Genomic DNA, 23,488 nt, shown 5'->3' with positions numbered 1-23,488 from the left:
GAGAAGTCTGGGGAGAGATGGGGTGAAGGTATGGGGCAGTCAGAGATGGGGTGAAGGTATGGGGCAGTCAGAGATGGGGTGAAAGTTATGGGGCAGTCAGAGATGGGGTGAAAGTTATGGGGCAGTACGGGCTGGCCACTCGCTTCCGAGTCTGTGGCTTGTCATATATTAACACAAGACACACACACGAACAAATACATACAAATGCATAACATATGTAATAGTCAAATAATTTGAAGTAGATTCATCAAACTGAAGATGTAATGGTTACAGCAGCACAAAAGTGATATGTACATGGGGAGGTGCACACCATCTTCCCCATGTAAACCCTGGGAGTGGTGGGTGGTGACCAGGTGACTGGTGTACACCCTGGGTGTGGTGGGCGGTGACCAGGTGACTGGTGTACACCCTGGGGGTGGTGGGTGGTGACCAGGTGACTGGTGTACACCCTGGGGGTGGTGGGTGGTGACCAGGTGACTGGTGTACACCCTGGGTGTGGTGGGTGGTGACCAGGTGACTGGTGTACACCCTGGGGGTGGTGGGTGGTGACCAGGTGACTGGTGTACACCCTGGGGGTGGTGGGTGGTGACCAGGTGACTGGTATACACCCTGGGAAAGATATTTGCTTTCACTGCACCAGGCGGAGGGCCACAGAGCATCCCCTTCAAACTCGGCTTACTAAACCTGCCCTCCCCTACGCCTCGGAGGGGAGAGAGGGAAGGGAAGGTGAGGAAGGAATTGGAGAAGGGAGAAAGGGAAAAGTAGGGATATTGGAAGGAGGCGAGAGACGAAGTAAAGAGAAATTATATACAAAAATACCAACATGAGAACAAATGGCAACTGCAGAAAGCCTATTGGCCCATATGAGGCAGCCATAATTTACATCCATTCAAACTCATTCATATAAATGTGTAGCCTACGCTTGAAACAATCCGGAGATCCCACGCCCTTAAGAATATTGTCTCAGGCGCCACCAACCAGCAGCATCGCCGCCGGAACCACCCATCTCGAGTCATACTTGTGTCCGCATGTATCACCCTCGATATTATCACAGAAAGCCATCAGTGACAGCGTGCTGCCGACTCAATACTGCTTAACCAACTATTTTTGAATATCTGGTGTCTACTAGATAGCACTCTACTTTCTAGAGTGCTACTAGATACTTTCTAGCACTCCCCCTTGCCATCGCTTGGGAGAACTTACACTTCGTACACGACACACCTCCAATGTTGTTACTTAACTGAAAATGTACCATCAAACATCTTAACCAGCGTGGTGCAGTCAAAGTATCGCCGGTTCTTGCCTTTCCCCTCATCCCCTCCCCTCCCCTCAACCCCTTCCCTCTCTACTTCACCTCCATTATCTCCTCCCTCCCCCAGCAGGCACTCAAGAGGGAGGGACGTACCTTAAGATGCATGGCGGGTGCTCTGGCCAGGGGGTCGCGCCTGGCCGGGCCCAGCTTGTCCACTTCCAGCTCCACCAGGTCTGTGTTCGACTCCGCCTCACTCATCCATGAGGCGAACTTGTCCAACGCTTTGTCGAAGTTGTGCAGTGAGTTCATGGCTGAGTGCAGCTCTTTGCCTCGGGCGATGATGCTGTGAGGGAGGGGGGGGGGGGTTAAGTCACCATCAATACTACAACAATTTGTCTTCATTATTTCCAGTATCTTGGAATATATACTGGTATATACTTGTATATATATATATGTATATACATGAACGTGTGTGTGTAATTAATGTGTAAAGAGAGAGAGAGAGAGAGAGAGAGAGAGAGAGAGAGAGAGAGAGAGAGAGAGAAAGAGAGAAAGAGAGAAAGAGAGAAAGAGAGACAGAGAGACAGAGAGACAGAGAGACAGAGAGACAGAGAGACAGAGAGAGAGAGAGAGAGAGGCGAGAGCAATGAATTAGGATCGAACTGGCGTGACTGGCCTCCCCAGAAACACATACTACATTATATCAGGAGACATGAACGTTTCACGTAACAAGGAAAAAAGATGCCCTCTCCTGCTCCGTGTACCACAGTGCCTCATATTGTTAACGTTGGTGCCCGGACACAGCGTGTCATCACCTGGGCGTCGTAAACAATAATATGTTTCCTCTGTCTATATAATCTTCAGTGTGCGTGTTCTCGGACACGTGAATGATGGTGCGTGTACATCACAGTGTAACTGGCGGCTTGGGTCATGGCGCCATCTGTGAGTATTCCGGCTAACACAAGCCTGGTAGTAGTCCCATAAACCTTAATAATTGGCTTGTCATCAATTAAACTTGCAGTAAAGCCTTCAGACAGATATATATATATATATATATATATATATATATATATATATATATATATATATATATATATATATATATATATATATATATATATATATATATATATCAAGTTAACACCCTTTTCATGATTATATATATATATATATATATATATATATATATATATATATATATATATATATATATATATATATATATATATATAATCATGAAAAGGGTGTTAACTTGATTTTTTAATCTTTGAGTATCAAATCATGTGTGAAAGACGTCCCCTTGACCCGAGGAGCGCGCGGGTCACAGTGACGGTAATGAATGGTTTAATGGTTGGTGAGAGCCTTAACAACCACACGGGCTGGTGCAGGCTACAGGTGCCAGACACGTGTGCGTGCTCCAACCCTTATCCTGACAGCTCTACCACAATTACCAATGATTTACTGCGTTATCCATACAAATTACTATTGCTAAATGGTCGGTTGTAGTGTTTTAATGCAACATTTCAGATATTCATTTATTTCTTAATTCTTTTAATGACGTCCTGAGCAGCTCTGAATAATAACGCGATCATGCATTAAATTTCTTTCAATAAAGATGTTGTAATAAAAATCGTTATAGTGGCGACGACCACAAGGTTTGGGTGGTGGGGAAGTCGAATGAATTACACAAGTCTACCCCAACAACGCTACGCAACAAAGAAAATGGACACATTCGGAGATAATAGAAAATGAACATTGATGCTTAGAGGCGTAACTAAAATATAATACATCACGTATTTACAAATGAAACTGATGTAATGCTACCCAAGATTCTCCGTGTAATAGTATGTATTTATAAGATATTAATTACACACTCATAAGAATAAGTAAAATGCAGAAGGTATAATAATAATAATAATTATTATTATTATTATTATTATTATTATTATTAGTGTAACGAATTTTTAATTTGTCTTGTTTCTATGTAGTAAATGTTATTTTGTGATAGCTTATGCCTCCACAGTATAGAAAATGGTTATTATTCCCCTCAAACTTTGCTTTGACCTTTGTCGAAACTATGTTTACCTCCTCCCTTATTTACTTAAATTTGTTTCGTTTTATTGTTTCAACATATAGTTTAAATCTCTAAGAACACATATTCCTTCGTTTTAATTCGGTAATGAAGACGATACTTATAATGAATCTTTACAGATCATTTCTGAAGCAAGGGTATAATATTGTAATATTAATATTGTATTATATTATAATATTGTATATTATAACATTATTATAATGTTACAATATACAATATAACAATGTCATATCATTCTTCATACAGATTTAAGGTTACGTTAACATTCTTGCTGTTAACGCCCTTAAGATCCTTGTTGTTAACGCCTTTAAGATCCACGTATCTTGGTGATCTTACCATGTACAGAGTGTTGATAGCTTACATTGCTGTCCTGGTATTTGGTCTTTACTAATGATTACTCTCAGAACCCTTTACCAAATAAATTTACCAACATTTACATTAAGCTAACATCTACAGCCACCTTTTCCAAAACTTAAACATTTACATTTATCAACATTGAGCTGCATTTGTTATTTCTCCGGCCAGCTTTGACGCTTATTGAGGCCACCCGTTTGCATGTCCATGCACCTGCCCCAACCCGTCCTACTAATAAGAACGTGAGTTTTTTATATATACTTTAACTAAGGGGAAAATTTATCGTACTAGAAAATGGCAGCAGTGGCTCGCAATTCTAACATACTGTCCCGTTTTCTGTTTGGGTTCTCTGGTAAGTTAGGATAAGGGCACTTTAGTACGACAATTTCTTGACGTTTGGAAACCGTAGGAGGGCGGACTTCCTGCCAACCCAAATACAATAAACTCAAACCCACCCATCCATCCAAACACCGCCCGACACCTGTCCTATCTTACCTGGAATTGAGGCTGCTGTAGCGAAGGTTGATTGTCTCTGTAATCTTCTTGAGCCTGCGTGTGTCGTCGTGCTGGTAGATGGCAATCAGGCGCTGTGTCATCTGGTTGAAGAGCTCCACCTGGTGCTTGTACTGGTGGATCTCTGCGTGGAAGCCCTGTAGGGAAGCATTGGAGAGATGAGGGACCTCAGTAACAATATTGGTGGGGTAAAAAACGTTAAACAATTATACAGAAATGTCCTTCGAGTAACAATATACAATATAACACTGTTTATCTTGACAACCAATCAAGATAAAACGGAGGGAACAAAGTTAGACTCCCAACTTAGCAACAGCATGTCACCCTCCACACAAGTCCGATAAGATGTTTATATGCCACAAGTTTGGCATCAAAGACGTAGGAAATAATAATCGAAATTCGTGTTCATTCAAGTCTATTTTTCAGGAGGAAATTTACTGTATTTTCTCAAAATTCACCAAGATATTCTACACATTTTTACCCGCCAAAACAAAGGACTGGTCGAGAGGAGAGTATGTTTATTATTATTATTTTCTCCTGTTCTCTTTTATAATGCATATTAATGCATTTAAAAGCAGGCAAAATGGAATAATATAAAATTAACTGTATATGATTTTTCTATAATAAGTTTTTCTCCATCAAACATAATAAAATAGGCATGTTGTGTTCCAGGTTGACAGTCATAATACCCAGACTATGTCTTTCACAGTCTGGTTAACTCGTGCCATTTCCGGGTCCGACACACCGACTACCTCTTTGGTTGATACCTGGTTGTTAGGTATCCCTCTGGTTGTTAGGTTGTTAGGTATCTGGTCTCTCCACCACACATCTCCCCCTTACCTCCCTCCACTCAAGTATCTAACATCCTCTCAGATTAATCCAAAAGTATTATCTCTTTCGCTCCTCCTCTTTACTCTCCTAACTCCTCCAACCTCTCTTGTCCACCATTCCCTGTACTCCACTCCACCTCTGTAATATTCATAAGAACATAAGATTATAGGTAACTGCAAAAGGCCTATTGGCCCATACGAGGCAGCCCTGTTCAGCCCCGGTCGCCGCAATATAGAACGAATACAAATTCACCATTCCCTCTACTCCATTCCACCTCTGTACACATAATTGTTTAATCGTCAATGTTCCAACAATCCTCTCCCAAAATAATAATGGAGGAAGAGACCACTGTAAACCGCCACTTCATGCGTGAACAATCAGTCTTCCTAACAATCGCCACCAACATTAGAGAATTGTCAGCTGGAATTTCAACACAAATTTTATTTAAACAGGTTTTCAACTCACAGAGGAGATGAACGAATTAGGTTTAATTACATGTTTTGTTTGATAGTTACTGGCACTACTGCAGTGGCCAATAGGAGGTAAACGAAGTAAATTATAATATATTAATGAGATTGTTATTAATTCGTTCCATGAATAAACTGGTAACGATAGGGTAATTTCACCTTAATTATGTTGATGAATATGACGTTGTATTCACCTAGTTGTGCTTGCGGAGGTTGAGCTCTGCACTTTCAGCCCGCCTTTCAACTGTCAATCAACTGTTACTAACTACTTTTTTTTCCACACCACACACACATACACACACACACACCCCAGGAAGCAGCCCGTGACAGCTTACTAACTCCCAGGTACCTATTTTACTGCTAGGTAACAGGGGCATAGGGTGAAAGAAAATCTGCCCATCGTTCTCGCCGGCCCCCGGGATCGAACCCGGGACCATAGGATCACGTGCGCAGAGTGCTGTCCGCTCGGCCACCGGCTCCCCGGTGAGGTGTGTGTGTGAGTGTTGGGGGGGGGGGTTGTGTGGATGAGTGCGTGCATTTGTGTGTACTCACCTATGCCGATAAGATCCAGCTGAAGCACTTACACCATGTTTTTCCGTCGTCTAGTGCAATAATTACTGACTCGAAAGTTTATCACGATAGTCGTATCCGGAAATTATTTCTGAAGATGTGAAGCTATTCAAGATTGATAATAAAATATTTACGGCCGCGGGCGAGACAGAGGAGGAGGAACTTGTGTGAGGGCATCAACTGTGATCTTAGTCACAGAGAGCGTGTGACTATGATCACAGTTCACACCGAGAAGAATTTGTCTCACTGAGGATGAAACGATGCACTAGTCTCATGGGAAATGATTTAAGGCACTAATATCGGGAGGCGCTAGATCGCCAACCCACGTTCCAAGTCTCCAATTGCACAGTGTAAGAGTTACAGCATCGTGTATGTTGGCACCCACCACACTGTATAGGACTTTCCAATTCAACAGAGCCAGCACGAGTGTGTCGGCGGCAGGTCCCAGAATACCATCCAATTTCATGGAAGACGAGCTGAAATTGGAAGGTATTTACGATTGTGTGTCAATACCATCAAGAGAGTCGACCATCTCGACACCCACTGTGGTACGTGGTACAATTGACGCTGCACAAGCAGGTGTTGTTGACACAATTGACTTGAGAATGGTCCAGGACGGTCCGAAACGTCGTCGTCCCTTCACCTTCTAGTGTGTGGTCTGGTCAACATACTTCAGCCACGTTATTGTGACTCATCGCCTGCAGGTGTTGTCGGCCTTTGCAAATTTAACGATTTATCAAATGTTGGGTCCTTGACACGTCTTGTAGATGATATTTACCAGTGTGTGATCACTTAAGAGCAGCGCAGAGACAAGGACAACGTCGTGTCCAGATTTCTTCCTTTGTCTCACGCACTCACTCGCCCAACCACTTGGGCTGGACGGTAGAGCGACGGTCTCGCTTCATGCAGGTTGGCGTTCAATCCTCGACATTCCAAGTGGTTGGGCACCATTCCTTCCCTCCCCCAGGTCAAGTGTCAAGATTTGTGTAATGAACGCAGCCTGGAAGCGTTGGTTGTATCACTGTGTGTGTGGGGACGGGGACGTGGCGAACGGGGGACGTGGGGGGTGGGGGACGGGGGACGTGGCGGACGGGGGACGTGGCGGACGGGGTACGTGGCGGACGGGGAACGTGGTGGACGGGGGACGTGGTGGACGGGGGACGAGGCGGACGGCCACACTATACGGTCGGGATGGTGTGACCGTCCAGCCTAGAACACTTCCATACCAACATAACCAAACAATATGTTAACCCAGAGGACACAAATGACCAATTCATCTTTGCCAGTCATGGTACTATGTAACTAGGAGGATGGGTCTCAGATTCTGGCCTCACCTTCTGTTCCCGGATCTGTTGGTCGAGGACGTCAGCGGTGCGGGCCACTGGGGCCATCCGGTCCAGTCGAGCCTCCATCCTGGCCAGCCACGACTCCAGCTCGGCTCGTTTGGCGTCGAACTTGTGGGTGTCGGTGTACATGGCGTCCAGCTGGGTCTTGCGCGCCAGCACGACGCTGTTCGTCTCGTCCCAGTGCTCACGCAGCTTCGACACTGTCACAAGGAAAAATAAACAACTTTAAATATATTACAATACAAGAATTTACAACCTTCCAAACCATAAACAGTTACCTGTGAGTAAATCTGAATTTAAAGTCCGTTCTTTGCAATAATACAAATCTTATAACATTAAAACAAAATCCACCCAGAGCACCAATATGCTGAAATAATAGTTACTCCTCACACAGTATAAGACCCATTTTCTATTTCTGGAAAAACACGTTTTCTCTGGTGCTCACGTCGGCTGACAATGGGAAACTTATATAGGGCACTGTTCTTAAGAGCATATATTTATTTATTAAGCATTTCTATTGGCCTTTGCTTACAAATTACTAATCATAAATTTAAACACTTCTCAGTTCCTGCCAACGACGGCTACACACCCCACTCCCGTTCAATCACTCCAACACGAAACATAAAAGTCTAGAAATAACAGCTACTGGAAAAATACTCGATATGATTGACGCTAATGAAGACTTTCACACAGTTCGTGAATAACCAGACACCGTCGACTCTAAACACTGCCTACAAGCATAAACTGGCGAACCATTCTGTGCCAGTTACCCTGACGCCTCACACTGAGGATACAGAGGTTTCGGAAGCCAGCACACTAGAAGATGGTCATTGATACTGTACAATACCCAACACTGCTGCCCATCACAATATGAATAAGGACAATAATAAAGCCAGGTCGGTTATGAAGTATAATAAATATGTTAAAGGGCAAACCTTTAGAGATATTTCACTATTATGCTCGTAAGTCCTATGCAATAGTCTACTCGAATTGTCAGTCTTGCCAAGATAGTTAACAACAACAGCCTAACCTATTCAAACCTGAACTAACTATCGGAAATGATTTCATTACAATACAGCCAGGAACCGAAACACAACGTAATCTAACCTAACCTAATCAACTCTAAACTAACCACAGAATCGCATGACCAACAGACAACGACACTTGTAACCAACACAACACACGCAAACCTCTGAAACAACCAGTTAAACAAATTCGCAACACAAGCAATAACTGACACAAATACAATAATACACGAGCAGCCAGCAAAGCCTTAATAAACATGAAAAACAATGTGCAGAAAAACAGGAACACACAAAATGGAGACGAAAGCCAGAAAAGTCATCGAGTTAGTACAAGACAGTTAATCTAAGACTGTAACCATCCTGAGGGCGGTAAGTGCCACTTGGTGTGTTTAGGTGTTAGATCCCAATAATGCAACACCTGGTGTACCCCAGACCCATCCAGTGGGTGGTGGTAGACTCTAGACCCATCCAGTGGGTGGTGGTAGACTCTAAACCCATCCAGTGGGTGGTGGTAGACTCTAGACCCATCCAGTGGGTGGTGGTAGACTCTAAACCCATCCAATGGGTGGTGGTAGACTCTAGACTCTTGCCTGCCATACGGAGCAGGAATCTAAAGTGCGTAAGTGCAGCCCAACAAGGCTCAACATTAGACACCCAACCAACACACTCGAAAATAAAGTGACGACGTTTCGGTCAGTCTTGGACACGACTTGATAATGGTAACATCTTCACCTCGCTTTCTTCTCTTATGCGTAGGAGTAGGATTTCATAAGTGTTAAGTGTGGGTAAGAGATGGAGGAAGAGAGCACATATAGTAACTGCAGAAAGAAGCAAGATGATAATACCACAGACGTAGAATAGGAAACAGGAAGCAAAATGCCAGCTAAAGTAGCCTCTGGACTTCAAAAACAACTCTCTTAACATTAAGTAACTTCTCTCTAAGACGTGAGCTTACGAGGTGATCAAGTCTCCAAGGCAAGTCTATTTACAGACTGGTGCGTTGATCAGCTCTCACACTGGAGGTGTATGGGGCTCACTCTCACACTGGTGGTGTGTGGGGCTCACTCTCACACTGCAGGTGTGTGTGGCTCACTATGGAGGTGTGTGGGGCTCACTCTCACACTGCAGGTGTGTGGGGCTCACTATGGAGGTGTGTGGGGCTCACTATGGAGGTGTGTGGGGCTCACTATGGAGGTGTGTGGGGCTCACTCTCACACTGGAGGTGTGTGGGGCTTACTCTCACACTGGAGGTGTGTGGGGCTCACTCTCACACTGGAGGTGTGTGGGGCTCACTCTCACACTGGAGGTGTGTGGGGCTCACTCTCACACTGGAGGTGTGTGGGGCTCACTCTCACACTGCCTCCATAACTGTCCCTACCTGCCTCCTTCGCCAGCAGGCCGCCGTCTACAAGATATACCTCTGGCTAACACAGTCTAATGAGACACAATGGCGTGTAATTAATGATATGGAGTTCGGCGTTCTTCTTAACGATGCTGAGGTCCTTTAATGATGCCTTTAATTCATATTGTTTAGTGGCATCTTTTTAAGTAGTATCATTAAAATGATCTCCCTCAATAAATCACATTAATGTGATTATATATATTAGTTCAATATTTTCAATCAAATAATTGATACAGATATATAATTGCACAAAAGATAGGCAGGTCACAGTCAAAGGATTTTTCACGGTGAGGTAGTTTACTGACTTTGTTAGAACCAGCAGCTTGGATTGTTCGCTTTCGCTTCATGCAAGCCAGAGTTCGATCCCCGACGGTTCGTTCCCTCCATCCTTGTCCTCAGACCCTTTCCAAGTGGTCATTATGAGCCTCTAGGAAAGTCTAAAGTCATCAGTATGAGACTCAAGGAAAAACTAGAATGATCAGTATAATTTGAATTGACTCCCTCATACCTCCCATCTCACCTAATACCCACACCCTACTTCTCCTCTTCTCACCCTCATCTTCCTCATTCCTCGCTTCCCTCCCTTCTCCACCGTCCTCCCTCCCTCTCTCTCCTTCCTCCTGCTTAATCCTTGCCTCTCTCTTCCCTTTTCCTCTCTTTGTCTCCCTCCTTCTCTTCCTCGCTCACACACTGCTCCCTGCCTCACACCCTCATCACCCTGGACAGCAGAGAGAGAGTCAGACTCGCCTGCCAGCTCACATGGGGAAATTGAATCTGAATATTGACAATCTCCTTCTGCGGCTGGCTGGAAAATTGTCCAGGACTTGGCCTTCCGCCTTACAGTATTGGCCACATGGCCGGTTACTGTGTGTTTGGGGAGGAGCACCACATTACCACCGTAGGGGGGGGGGGGGAGAGGGTGGCGGTGGGACACACATAAGAAAGCGGGAATATGAAGGTAAAAGAAACGATGCGTGAAGGAGGAAAGTGATGAAGGCTTGAGGGATGAACGGAAGAGGAAATAGAGGGAGAAAATGTGTGTATGGAAATAGATTGGAAGAAGAGGAGAGAATAGAAGGTAGGGGAGAGGAAGGGAAAGAGAAAAGGGGAGGTGACACAATGGTGTCCACCTCTCCCCTCTATTCACCAGGTGTGCTCTTTGTACTTAGTGATCACATACTTAACTAAATTATCTATCGCCTATCTATATCTAAAATATTTATCTACGTGGTCTACATGATTTACTTACTATGATTTACTTACTAAGATTAAAGTGTTTATATCTGTAATGGAGCTTACACTACCAGTTGTCTTAGGCATGTTAAGGCAGCATGAACATCCAAAGCCATCTACATCACTACTTCTAAATATAGAGAATAGGTCAGTAACGGGTCTGAAACAACCCAACCCACACATGTGGTTTGAATAAGACGACGTTTCGATCCATTTTGAACCCTTATCTCGACTCGAGAAGGGTGCAGGATGGACCGAAACGTAGTCACTTTTCTTTCATAGGTATTAGTTGGGTTACCTGGTTCTAAATACTTCTCCGTACTATTGGTTCACGGATCACGATAGTGCTCGATGCCTCGATGTGAGTTGGGCCATCGCCACCACCCCTCCAGGAGGGGCCGGGGCCACCACCCCTCCAGGAATACACAGCTGCAGGAGGTAGTGGCAACACAGGATCACAACAGGTGTTAGTCACACCAATCACAAAAAAAGCTGTTAGGAGGTCCTGAAACACACACACACACACCGGGAGTTACTGACACAACCAGGTGTGTGTCATCTGTCACTGGAGGCGGGTGTGTCCGCACCCTCATCTCCGGCACGGGAGAGGGCGCACAGGCGAATGAAGTTTGGGAGGAGTCAACTGTCGGGGTAGGGGTGAGGTTGGGGATATTGGAGGGGGCTGAGGGCCGGGTGCAGGTAGGGCAGGTAGGGCTCACTGTCGGGTCTGGGGTTACCTTTGAAACAAGTCCTCAGGTGGTCGAAGAGACGAGAATGTGTCGGGAATTTGTACACGGCTGCGTCACCCTCGGAAGCTGCAGGTTGAGCGAGGCCAGGTGAGGTGGGGGCAATACATGGGTCACTTACTCATATAGCAAATCACGACACTTTGTACATAACTAATCCATCCTTTAAGCACACCGGGTCCACGACACGAGACAATAAACAGTGACTCTTAGTTAAAACAAATTATGACACCACTAAGAACTGCAAGATTTTAATCACATAATACCAATTTATTTATTAGTTACAAAAGTAAAAAAAAAATATATATTTAATAGTTGTTAAATGTATGCATCAAATTATTGATAATTAAATGCCATATATATAATTCCGGTTGCTCAGACCCACTACTGACCTTACCCAGGATTGAGCCCACAACAAGTGCCCAACTCCCGGGCACCTATTTAACTCATAGGTGAACATAGGCATTAGGTGAAAGCAATAATGTCTGTCCAGCCCGGGAAATTGAACCAGGGTCCCTTGGATTGCGAGCGGACGACGCAGACCCCCGTGGTACCGAACCCAAGTATCAAATCAATGATGACATAACCAAGGCTGCGTGTAGAGAATACCTTTCTGACCCCACGAGGGGGGGGGTGAGTTGTGTCAAGAGAAAGATTAGGACCTGTTCCTGCTAGAAGTGTCGGACGAGCCAGGTGGTGGTAGTGAATACGCTGGCCTGGCCCCAGGCCCGGTCTGGGGAGTAGAGGAACTCCCAGAACCTATTCCAAGTACAATCAAGATATACGCAAGATATACGCCAGGTATACTCCGGGTGCGAGCCTTCCCCCCCCCCCCACAAAAAACCACTACAACAACTGCCTTCTTTACCTCGCCTAACTGTTTTAACCCCAATATGACCTTTCACAATAAGACGACTCTCTACAAGTACCAAGTCACGCGAGCGGTCCGCACAAGACCCAATATACTCCTCCCACTGCTTCAACACACTGCAACAATTTACCAAAACACGGTATGACTTTAAACGCACAAATCCTCATAAAGAAAAGTTCGCCCTCAAACGAGGTAAAACACAAGGCAAGCACATTAAAACACCCAGCAACAAACACCAGACTGTATGCACGACATTCTCCAGATATTTTCCCGGAGTTGCAGTGTTTGCCCAGGCCAGGAGCCCTGCAACACAATGGTCCGGGAATTATTGCAAACTCTAGCACGAAGGACGCACCAGCGACGCACCAGCTGCAGCACCAGGGACGCACCAGCTGCAGCACCAGCGACGCACCAGCTGCAGCACCAGGGACGCACCAGCTGCAGCACCAGGGACGCACCAGCTGCAGCACCAGGGACGCACCAGCTGCAGCACCAGGGACGCACCAGCTGCAGCACCAGAGACGCACCAGCGACGCACCAGCTGCAGCACCAGGGACGCACCAGCTGCAGCACCAGCTGGTGGTGTAGCTGGTGCAGCAGCACACACCCACAGGCAGGCACACGCGCGCGCACACACCCACGCAGCCCTCCGTGGCGTTAGAAGCCACTCCTAAGATTAAAATCGGCACCAGGAGAATGAAGACGTGGGCGAAGGTTCCTGAGGAAGGTCTCCTCACTCTCCTGTGAGCGGCCAACACACACAAGAACACACGTTTGGGACGCTAATTGACTTCGAGGCGGGAATGAAAGGGTTGATACCTGGTTGATGGGGTTCTGGGAGTTCTTCTACTCCCCAAGCCCGGCCCGAGGCCAGGCTTGACTTGTGAGAGTTTGGTCCACTAGGCTGTTGCTTGGAGCGGCCCGCAGGCCCACATATCCACCACAACCTGGTTGTTCCGGCACTCCTTGGAGGAAACTCCTTGGAGGAACTCCTTGGAGGAAACGGTACTGCTGGGGTGTGATCTGAGGCTGACGTGAGCGTCTTATGGTAGAGCCTTTGTGTGTGTGTTAGGGAGGAGGAGGGAGAGGAGAGCTTCAGCTCCTTGGCCCCGTCTTTCCAAATGTCCATTACAATATTTCTCGTCCCCTAAGTCTTATCTGCTGGCAAATCTATGGATGTGGAGAGCTACTATTATTTTCGCTTCTAGTTTGTTCCACTTGCTTAATGCCTAAGTATTCAACAGGCATTAACACTATAAATGATTAAAGCTAACATATATATATGTATATATATATATAGATATATATATATATATATACATATATACATACATAAAGTTGTATATAGTTGTATATAGTCCTGGGGACTATATACAACTTTTCAGTTGTATATAGTCCTGGGGACCATTCAGGCTTGTTTGCACATACATATATATATATATATATATATATATATATATATATTTTATTAAATATGACCGAAAAAGTAAGATTAATAATTCTAACACGAATTTTCTCAATCTTTCGTACATTATGCTTCACTGTTGGAGGTAAATCAAAAATCACTTCTCCAAAATTCATTTTTATTTCTAGTCTGACGCGACACGGGCGCGTTTCGTAAAACTTATTACATTTTCAAAGACTTCACAAATACACAACTGATTAGAACTTGCGTTTCCCTGATTTTATATCTACATTTGAGTGAGGTGGGAAGGGTGATGTGGCATTACATTTGAGTAAGGTGGGAAGGATGATGTGGCATTAGAGGATATTAATAGGGTATTAAAAGTATCAACACAAGACAGAACACGAAACAAAGGATATTGAATAGAAGTGTTTGTAGAAAGCCTATTGGTCCATATTTCTTGATGCTTCTATATTGGAGCGGAGTCTTGAGGTGGGTAGAATATAGTTGTGTAATAATTGGCTGTTGATTGCTGGTGTTGACTTCTTGATGTGTAGTGCCTCGCAAACGTCTAGCCGCCTGCTATCGCTGTATCTATCGATGATTTCTGTGTTGTTTACTAGGATTTCTCTGGCGATGGTTTGGTTATGGGAAGAGATTATATGTTCCTTAATGGAGCCCTGTTGTTTATGCATCGTTAAACGCCTAGAAAGAGATGTTGTTGTCTTGCCTATATACTGGGTTTTTTGGAGCTTACAGTCCCCAAGTGGGCATTTGAAGGCATAGACGACGTTAGTCTCTTTTAAAGCGTTCTGTTTCGTGTCTGGAGAGTTTCTCATGAGTAGGCTGGCCGTTTTTCTGGTTTTATAGTTTACTATAAAAGTTCTGGTTTACTATAAAACCAGAAAAACGGCCAGCCTACTCATGAGAAACTCTCCAGACACGAAACAGAACGCTTTAAAAGAGACTAACGTCGTCTATGCCTTCAAATGCCCACTTGGGGACTGTAAGCTCCAAAAAACCCAGTATATAGGCAAGACAACAACATCTCTTTCTAGGCGTTTAACGATGCATAAACAACAGGGCTCCATTAAGGAACATATAATCTCTTCCCATAACCAAACCATCGCCAGAGAAATCCTAGTAAACAACACAGAAATCATCGATAGATACAGCGATAGCAGGCGGCTAGACGTTTGCGAGGCACTACACATCAAGAAGTCAACACCAGCAATCAACAGCCAATTATTGCACAACTATATTCTACCCACCTCAAGACTCCGCTCCAATATAGAAGCATCAAGAAATATGGACCAATAGGCTTTCTACAAACACTTCTATTCAATATCCTTTGTTTCGTGTTCTGTCTTGTGTTGATACTTTTAATACCCTATTAATATCCTCTAATGCCACATCATCCTTCCCACCTTACTCAAATGTAATGCCACATCACCCTTCCCACCTCACTCAAATGTAGATATAAAATCAGGGAAACGCAAGTTCTAATCAGTTGTGTATTTGTGAAGTCTTTGAAAATGTAATAAGTTTTACGAAACGCGCCCGTGTCGCGTCAGACTAGAAATAAAAATGAATTTTGGAGAAGTGATTTTTGATTTACCTCCAACAGTGAAGCATAATGTACGAAAGATTGAGAAAATTCGTGTTAGAATTATTAATCTTACTTTTTCGGTCATATTTAATAAAATATGTCTACAGGAAAGACTGCTACCAAAATATACTAATATATATATATATATATATATATATATATATATATATATATATATATATATATATATATAATTCAGTAAAACAACGCATTTAAAATAAAACAAGTCGTTTAGACTAAAAGAACTCACTTAAACTAACACAACTTAGTTAAACTAAAGATACTCATTCGAACCAAAGCCAGCTGAACACGCAGCTAAAGCAACAGTGTAGACGTGACAGGACCAATGTTGGGTGACGCAGCAAGGTGTTGGTGATGGCGGGTAAGACCACAGAAAACATCAACGCAGGTTAATTATATATTCAACGCAGGTTAATTATATATTTAACGCTGGTTAATTATATCAACGCAGTTTAATTATATATTCAACGCCTTGATCACACGAAGGCGAATAATTATTATACTGATTTGTTTTTTTATCCTGTTGAATGACCTTATCACAAACTTCAAATCACCTAACTTTTCTCTACTTGGATAGAGAAGAGTAAGTACATTTGGACTTTGGCTTTGGACAAGTCCACTGCGGGCTCACCATAGCCCGTGCTACCTGGCAGTTATTGTTCCAAGTAGCTGAATCTAAAACAACAACAACAAAGTCCATTTCAGTTCTGATTAGCGCAGGCGGCCACCAGCGATTGGTCCTGGGTTCGTTTCCCGGTCAATGTGAGACGGGAAAATGGGAAACAGGAAACTAACTAGCAAATAATAGGTAATTGGTCGACTACTGTGGGACGCAGACCAATTACTCTTCTGACCCTGACGGGGATTGAACAATTGTTTTTTGGGTACATAAATTATACTTCACATGACTTCGGTACAGACCGCCTTATAGACAGCATCCAGCCCATGCTTACAGGTTTATGGGCTCACCATAGCCCGTGCTACATGGACACTTCGTTCTAAGTAGCTAAATCTGAAACAACAACAACAACAACCATGCTTACGGTGACTAGCGACCTGTTCGTACATACAGTATGCTTTTTCACGGTACACAAGTGTACAGACCTACATCAGTCCCCCCTAACGTAGTGAGACCAACGTTCTCAAGTCCGCAAAAACACACATTTCTAATGTTTGAATTTCCCAAGCGTACGTATTCAGGTGCAATTAGCGAGCAGGACGGGTTGTGTAGCTAATTAGTTCATCGATACCTCTCCCGGGGTTGGTACCTTTGGTACCTAAGTTGGACAGTGTAAATAAACTTGTGTGTAAACTCTTTCTTAAGTGACATGTATATTTGCATAACATATACCCAGGTGTACTTATAGGTGTTTAATATGTAGCAAAGGCAGATTAACAAAAACAATCACTGGCTGATGGCCACCGCTCGGCTATTGACGCTAGAACGTTTAGCTGATTCACCCCCAGAAAAATCCATTACAGAATATCCAAATCGATTAGTAGCCCATCATCAAAAGATGCATCTCTTACCAAACGCATTAAACTGCTTACACTAAACGTTTAGTTACCAATCTAAAACGTTTAGGCACTCAAAGAGAACATTTAAACCCACATGAAAGAACCAAACACTCGCATAAAACGTTTAGACCCACATGTAGAACGTTAACAATGTCGTAAAGACTGAAGCACGCCGGACTCTGCCACTTGCTGATGAGAATAGAGTGCCAAACAACCTCCACTCTACAAGACCAGAGTTTGTAAGAGGCAAATGGCAAGATACACCATATCAATTATCTTGAGATTATCTTGAGGCTTTTTAGAGTCCCCGCGGCCCGATCCTCGACCAGGCCTCCACCCACAGGAAGCAGCCCGTGACAGTTGACTAACATTCAAGTACCTATTTTACTGCTACGTAAGAGGGGCAAAGGGTGAAAGAAACTCTGCCCATTGTTTCTCGCCGGCGCCCGGGATCGAACCCGGAACCACAGGATCACAAGTCCAGCGTGCTGTCCGCTCGGCCGACCGGCTCCCTTATTCAGTTGTTGTATCAAAGATACAACTTTAACTGTTAAGTCTCAAATACACACGTCTTGGGCTCCAGGCCTGTCGTTCTTAAGATGTACTTTTAAGCCTCCGCGATACCTTACTAACCAATCAGCAAGTATACCTTAGTCCTGATCATAGTCCAGGACTAAAGTAAACTCTCTAGTTTACATAGACCAAACAACAGGAACACTTCTCGGTGTATATATATCCCTTATACACACGCTTAACATCTTAAGGTATACCTCACTCATCAGACTTCCTCTTCCCCTAACTAGACAGTTTTATTATAATAATTTACTATAATAATACTAGTTTTTAAGGGGGGTAGGGGGAAGGTGTTTGATAGGGTGAGGTATACCTTGGGATAGTATACCTTGGGATAGTATACCTTGGGATACTAACTCTTTGAGAGTTATTATGTAAACAAAAACGTTAATACACACTCATTTGCAATCAAATTAATCATATCAAATCAAAAACCTTTTTAATAAAGCTTTTGTACATTAATAATTGTAATGACAATCAATAAGCGTAATAATCTTTACAATACGCTTTACAATTTACAATACGCAACACGAACATGTAAAACCGTAGATTATCAATACTAATTCCCTCAAACGATGCCTTGCCAACAATGTACATTTTTGAGTGGATTATCGTAACGTGTTGCCCTTGAAATATTGTAGTGGCATTTAAAGGTTCAAGGCCTTTGAAGACCTTTGAAGGCCATTAGGCCTTTCAAGGCCTAATGACCTAAGAGAAACTTGTTTAAGGGTCATTCGAAGGCCTAAGGGTTATCTAAATAACTAAGTCATTCAAAGATATAAAGGTCATTAAAAGTAATGTGTATTAAATTAGTTTTAATGACACCAGTTCTACGCACGAGTTCACTAAAACAGTGATAAAACAATAAAATCTGACGAAATTAAAATAAAACAGCGATGCTATCTTACACAAAAGTTTTACTGAATATCACAAAACTGACCTCAGAATCCGCTAGTACGATAACATAGCCAAACTTCATTGATTCTAACTGAACGTACAGGAGAGAGAGAGAGAGAGAGAGAGAGAGAGAGAGAGAGAGAGAGAGAGAGAGAGAGAGAGAGAGAGAGAGAGAGAGAGAGAGAGAGAGAGAGACAGAGTTGGGGAGAGAGAGAGAGTGTATGTGTGTATGTGTGTATGTGTGTGTGTGTGTGTGTGTGTGTGTGTGTGTGTGTGTGTATGTGTATGTGTGTATGTGTGTGTGTGTGTGTGTGTGTGTGTGTGTGTGTGTGTGTGTGTGTGTGTGTGTGTGTGTGTGTGTGTTAAGTAGAAACCTCAATGACTCACGACAGCTCAGATAAATTTTCATTAGAAGGCAGAAAATGTTCCCTCCTCGCCATCTCACTAACGAACACTCCCTTCACTTGCCCTTCTCCCCCCTCCCTCACCCCCCTTCTACCTCCCTCCCTCCCTCACCCCCCCTTCTACCTCCCTTCCACCCTCCCTCCCTCACCCCCCTTGTCTCTCCCGCACCAATGTCACCAACATATGAAGCAGAAAATGTGATGCAGCAGGTGAAGCAACACAGGTGAGGGGAAAGTGAGAGAACCCGGTAGTTCCCCTCACTATTGATTGTTGCCATCCAGCTGGTGCGTCGCGGCTGTTATTATCGCTTAGTCACTGACGCTAATTATAGCACGCTCAGCCTTCCACTTCCGGCCGCAGCCACCACCTGCAAACCATTCCTACCCCGACCTGCCCATCGTAGCACCAGCTGCCAGTCTGCACTCGTGGTGTACCCTCTCAGGCCTGTAGGACCACCTGTCTCGCCCAGCTGTCACTCCCTTGCAACAAGCCAGCTGGAACACCTAGTTGTTGTTGTTGCACACTCTCTTCTTCCCAGTTGCAAACGTCAGAAACTAGACGTAATGCCAAACATTTTCTAAGGTCCTCCTTCCCTTCCTGAGATAGGAGAACACACTCTATCCCAGCCCCTACACCCCTCCTCTCCCTTGTGACGAGGGAGGGAGGGAGGGAGGGAGGGAGGGAGGGAGGGAAGGAAGGGCATAGGAAGGGACTATATTCCCATCATTATTATAGAGTGATGACATGGTAAATATCCTCTACGGTTCCATATTTCAACGTCTTCCTCTATCCTGCTCTCTTAGTATGGAGACTATGAGAGTAGGAATGGGTGAGAGGGAGGGGCATGCTCTCACCTTCCCTCCCTCAGAAGGAAGGGGTGAGGGAAGGGGCGAGCTCTCACCTTCCCTCCCTCAGAAGGAAGGGGTGAGGGAAGGGGCGAGCTCTCACCTTCCCTCCCTCAGAAGGAAGGGGTGAGGGAAGGGGCGAGCTCTCACCTTCCCTACCCCTCACTATTAGCCATCCACTAAGGTAATAAGAGGGTGAAGGACTCATTTCCTCGGGGTCAGAAGGGCCTGGTGGCACCCTGGTGGCCTCATCATGCCCACCAGCACCCTATCTCACCCTCACCCTATCCCTCCCTCACCCTATCCCTCCCTCACCCTATCCCTCCCTCCCACATCCCCCACCGTCCACGACAACGGCCCCCAAGACCTAAGACGTAACACCATAAAGCTCAACAACGTCTCAAAAATATTAAACCTTATGGTCTATTAAAATTAAACCTCGGAAGAAGACGAGGCATTAAAGACGCTGCAATTTGTTGAAGTGAGCAACGTTGACGATGCTCAGTGACTTCCCCTTCCTGTGGGGACTTTATGAATGCAACCGCTTCTGCTCATCTAGCACGTCGCATTTTTAACGGAATGGACCAATTCGTTAAGAATGATATATACTATACATATATATATATATATATATATATATATATATATATATATATATATATATATATATATATATATATATATATATATATATATATATATATATATATATATATATATATATATATATATATATATAAACTTTTTAACAAATATGAGTAGTGGAAGCGGTAGGAAAAAAAAGCCGTCCACCTCTTTCTAAAGCTTTATAAAATAAAATAATTTATGCGAGGATTTTACCAGAAAAGCTTTACTTCATTAGCTTTTTTTTTAACTACTACTGGGAACCTGAAATGCACATTAAGATTAGCGATAATAATATTTCGCTGAAACGTGGCGACTATTAATTCCAAATGGCCACCGGCAGCTTCCCATATTATGTGAAAATATTATCCCGTTTAAATTAGGAAGAAGTTGAGAGTTCTGCAATACTAGACACATGTTAGAGTTGCAAGAGTGAGTGACAGACAGCGAAATAAGTGTCTCCAGCTACCTAAACTAACCAGTGATTAAGAATTAGCAAGTCTAGTAACGATTGGTTAGAAGAAACTCTCTCAGTAGAAGAAACTGAGAAAGAGTTATCTCAGGGAGGGAAGGAACTGAGGAAGAGTTCTCTTATTTAATGGAGGGAGGAGAAACTGAGAGATAGTTTTCCTACGTAATTATTAAGGGTTATTAAGGGTTAATAAGGCCATGGCACCAGGTTACTAACCGAGCACCACGTATAGTTCCAAGTTAGCAACAGTAACAGCCAAGTAAATACGTTTCCAGCATATATATAAAGATATAAATAACCAACTTTTAAATACACTGATCGTGTACCTCTAAATCTTTTAATAAACTCTTAAAAGAGCTTTTAACAATATACAAAAGATGACTATTTAAAAAGTCATAAAACGAGTATTGGTGCTTGTCCCTTTAAGGTGAGTGCACAGATCAATATGACAATATGGCTCCCACTATGCACACTATGGCCGTATTGCAAGGAAGCCGTCCATTGTCAACTGGGCCAGGGAGTCATCAAGCATTTACGTCGCCCACTTACGAAACCTGTGCATCTTTCACCAATCATGGCGGCGTTGTTTACATACATTAAACAGTTTACGAGCTGGGAAACTTCACAACCCGAGGTTATTATTGCTATAAACAACCTCGTAGTGCTTCGCAGCTCATAAAATATTTATAATATGTGGACAAAGCTGTCATGACTGAAGAAAGATGTACAGGTTTCGTAAGTGGTCGCGGGTGGGGGAGATGGGGGAATCAGGTGAGGGAGATGGGGGATGCACATGAAGAAGCTAAGAAATAAGGGAGTTAGAAATGGAAAATGGAATGAAACTACCAGGAGAAAGCGCCAAGCCACTACGACTATATAACCATTTGAAGGGGGGTTAGGATAAGGATTTGGGATTTGAGGGAGGAAAGGAATGGTGCCCAACCATTTGGACGGTCGGGGATTGAACGTCGACCTGCATGAAGCGAGGCCGTCGCTCTACCGTCCAGCCCAAGTGGTTGGGAAAGGGTAGAGAGCAAGGGTGACCTGAAGGGAGGAGGCGGAGTTAAGTCACGTGATGAAGGGTGTTGCCAAATGACCCCGTGGCACTACCCACACTAATACCAATTAGAGGTGGAACATTTATCCGGAATTAATTGTGGCCGGAGGACAGGGCCAAACTAGACGGAATTTTAACTACACATGATTTTATATTTCAAATTCACAGAAAATAACAAGTCCATACGGTTTAGCTTTGTTTCACAGCGGCAGGGTGCTAGTGGGGTGGATACAGTAAGGTGCTGTGAGGGCTAGGGTGAAGTGTTGTGTAGGGTGTAGTGTTGTGTGTGGCAGGGGCTAGGGTGTAGTGTTGTGGTAGGGGCTAGGGTGCAGTGTTGTGGTAGGGGCTAGGGTGTAGTGTTGAGGTAGGGGCTAGGGTGTAGTGTAGTGTTGTGGTAGGGGCTAGGGTGTAGTGTTGTGGTAGGGGCTAGGGTGTAGTGTTGTGGTAGGGGCTAGGGTGTAGTGTTGTGGTAGGGGCTAGGGTGTAGTGTTGTGGTAGGGGCTAGGGTGTAGTGTTGTGGCAGGGGCTAGGGTGTAGTGTTGTGGTAGGGGCTAGGGTGTAGTGTTGTGGTAGGGGCTAGGGTGTAGTGCTGTGGCAGGGGCTAGGGTATAGTGTTGTGGCAGGGGCTAGGGTGTAGTGTTGTGGTAGGGGCTAGGGTGTAGTGCTGTGGCAGGGGCTAGGGTGTAGTGCTGTGGCAGGGGCTAGGGTGTAGTGTTGTGGTAGGGGCTAGGGTGTAGTGCTGTGGCAGGGGCTAGGGTGTAGTGCTGTGGCAGGGGCTAGGGTGTAGTGTTGTGGCAGGGGCTAGGGTGTAGTGTTGTGGCAGGGGCTAGGGTGTAGTGCTGTGGCAGGGGCTAGGGTGTAGTGTAGTGTTGTGGTAGGAGTTAGGGTGGTGATGATGGTGAACGTTACGAAACTTAAAGGAGGGGAATAATGAGGATAGTGAGGAGCATCCCTCACCATTCAATCATCCCTGGGTTCCTCTCTTTCCATCACACACACATCCCCAAGATCCAGCCCGCAACAACCAACTCCCAGGTACAATTGTTGAGGCGGGCCGAAAGAGCAAAGCTCAACCCCCGCAAACACAACTAGGTGAATACAGGAAACAGCCCATAACAGCTGTCTAACTCCCAGGTAACTATTTACTGCTAGGTAGGTAACTGGGGTATCAGGGTGAAAGAAACTCTGCCCCTTTTGTTTCTGCTGTCACCGGGGATCGAACCCGGACTCTAGGATTACGAGTCCAGAGCGCTGTGTGTGTGTGTGTGTGTGTGTGTGTGTGTGTGTGTGTGTGTGTGTGTGTGTGTGTGTGTGTGTGTGAGAGAGAGAGAGAGAGATAGAGAGAGAGAGAGATAGAGAG

At 44.4% G+C, this 23,488-nt stretch overlaps 1 protein-coding gene across 1 annotated transcript in view; it reads right to left on the bottom strand.

Annotated features, from left to right (window-relative positions):
- Nucleotides 1–1,144: 1,144 nt before the first annotated feature.
- LOC123759134 (dystrophin) overlaps nt 1,145–23,488 on the bottom strand; it is a 379,967-nt gene continuing 357,623 nt past the window's right edge. The window contains 5 exon segments of the mRNA XM_069324819.1: nt 1,145–1,240; nt 1,406–1,595; nt 4,194–4,348; nt 7,414–7,625; nt 11,823–11,900. Coding sequence (XP_069180920.1) covers nt 1,145–1,240; nt 1,406–1,595; nt 4,194–4,348; nt 7,414–7,625; nt 11,823–11,900 — 731 coding nt within the window.

This window comes from Procambarus clarkii, chromosome 15, assembly GCF_040958095.1.
Source record: "Procambarus clarkii isolate CNS0578487 chromosome 15, FALCON_Pclarkii_2.0, whole genome shotgun sequence".
In the NCBI taxonomy this organism is placed as follows: domain Eukaryota; kingdom Metazoa; phylum Arthropoda; class Malacostraca; order Decapoda; family Cambaridae; genus Procambarus; species Procambarus clarkii.
This window is presented reverse-complemented; position numbering and strand designations above follow the sequence as displayed.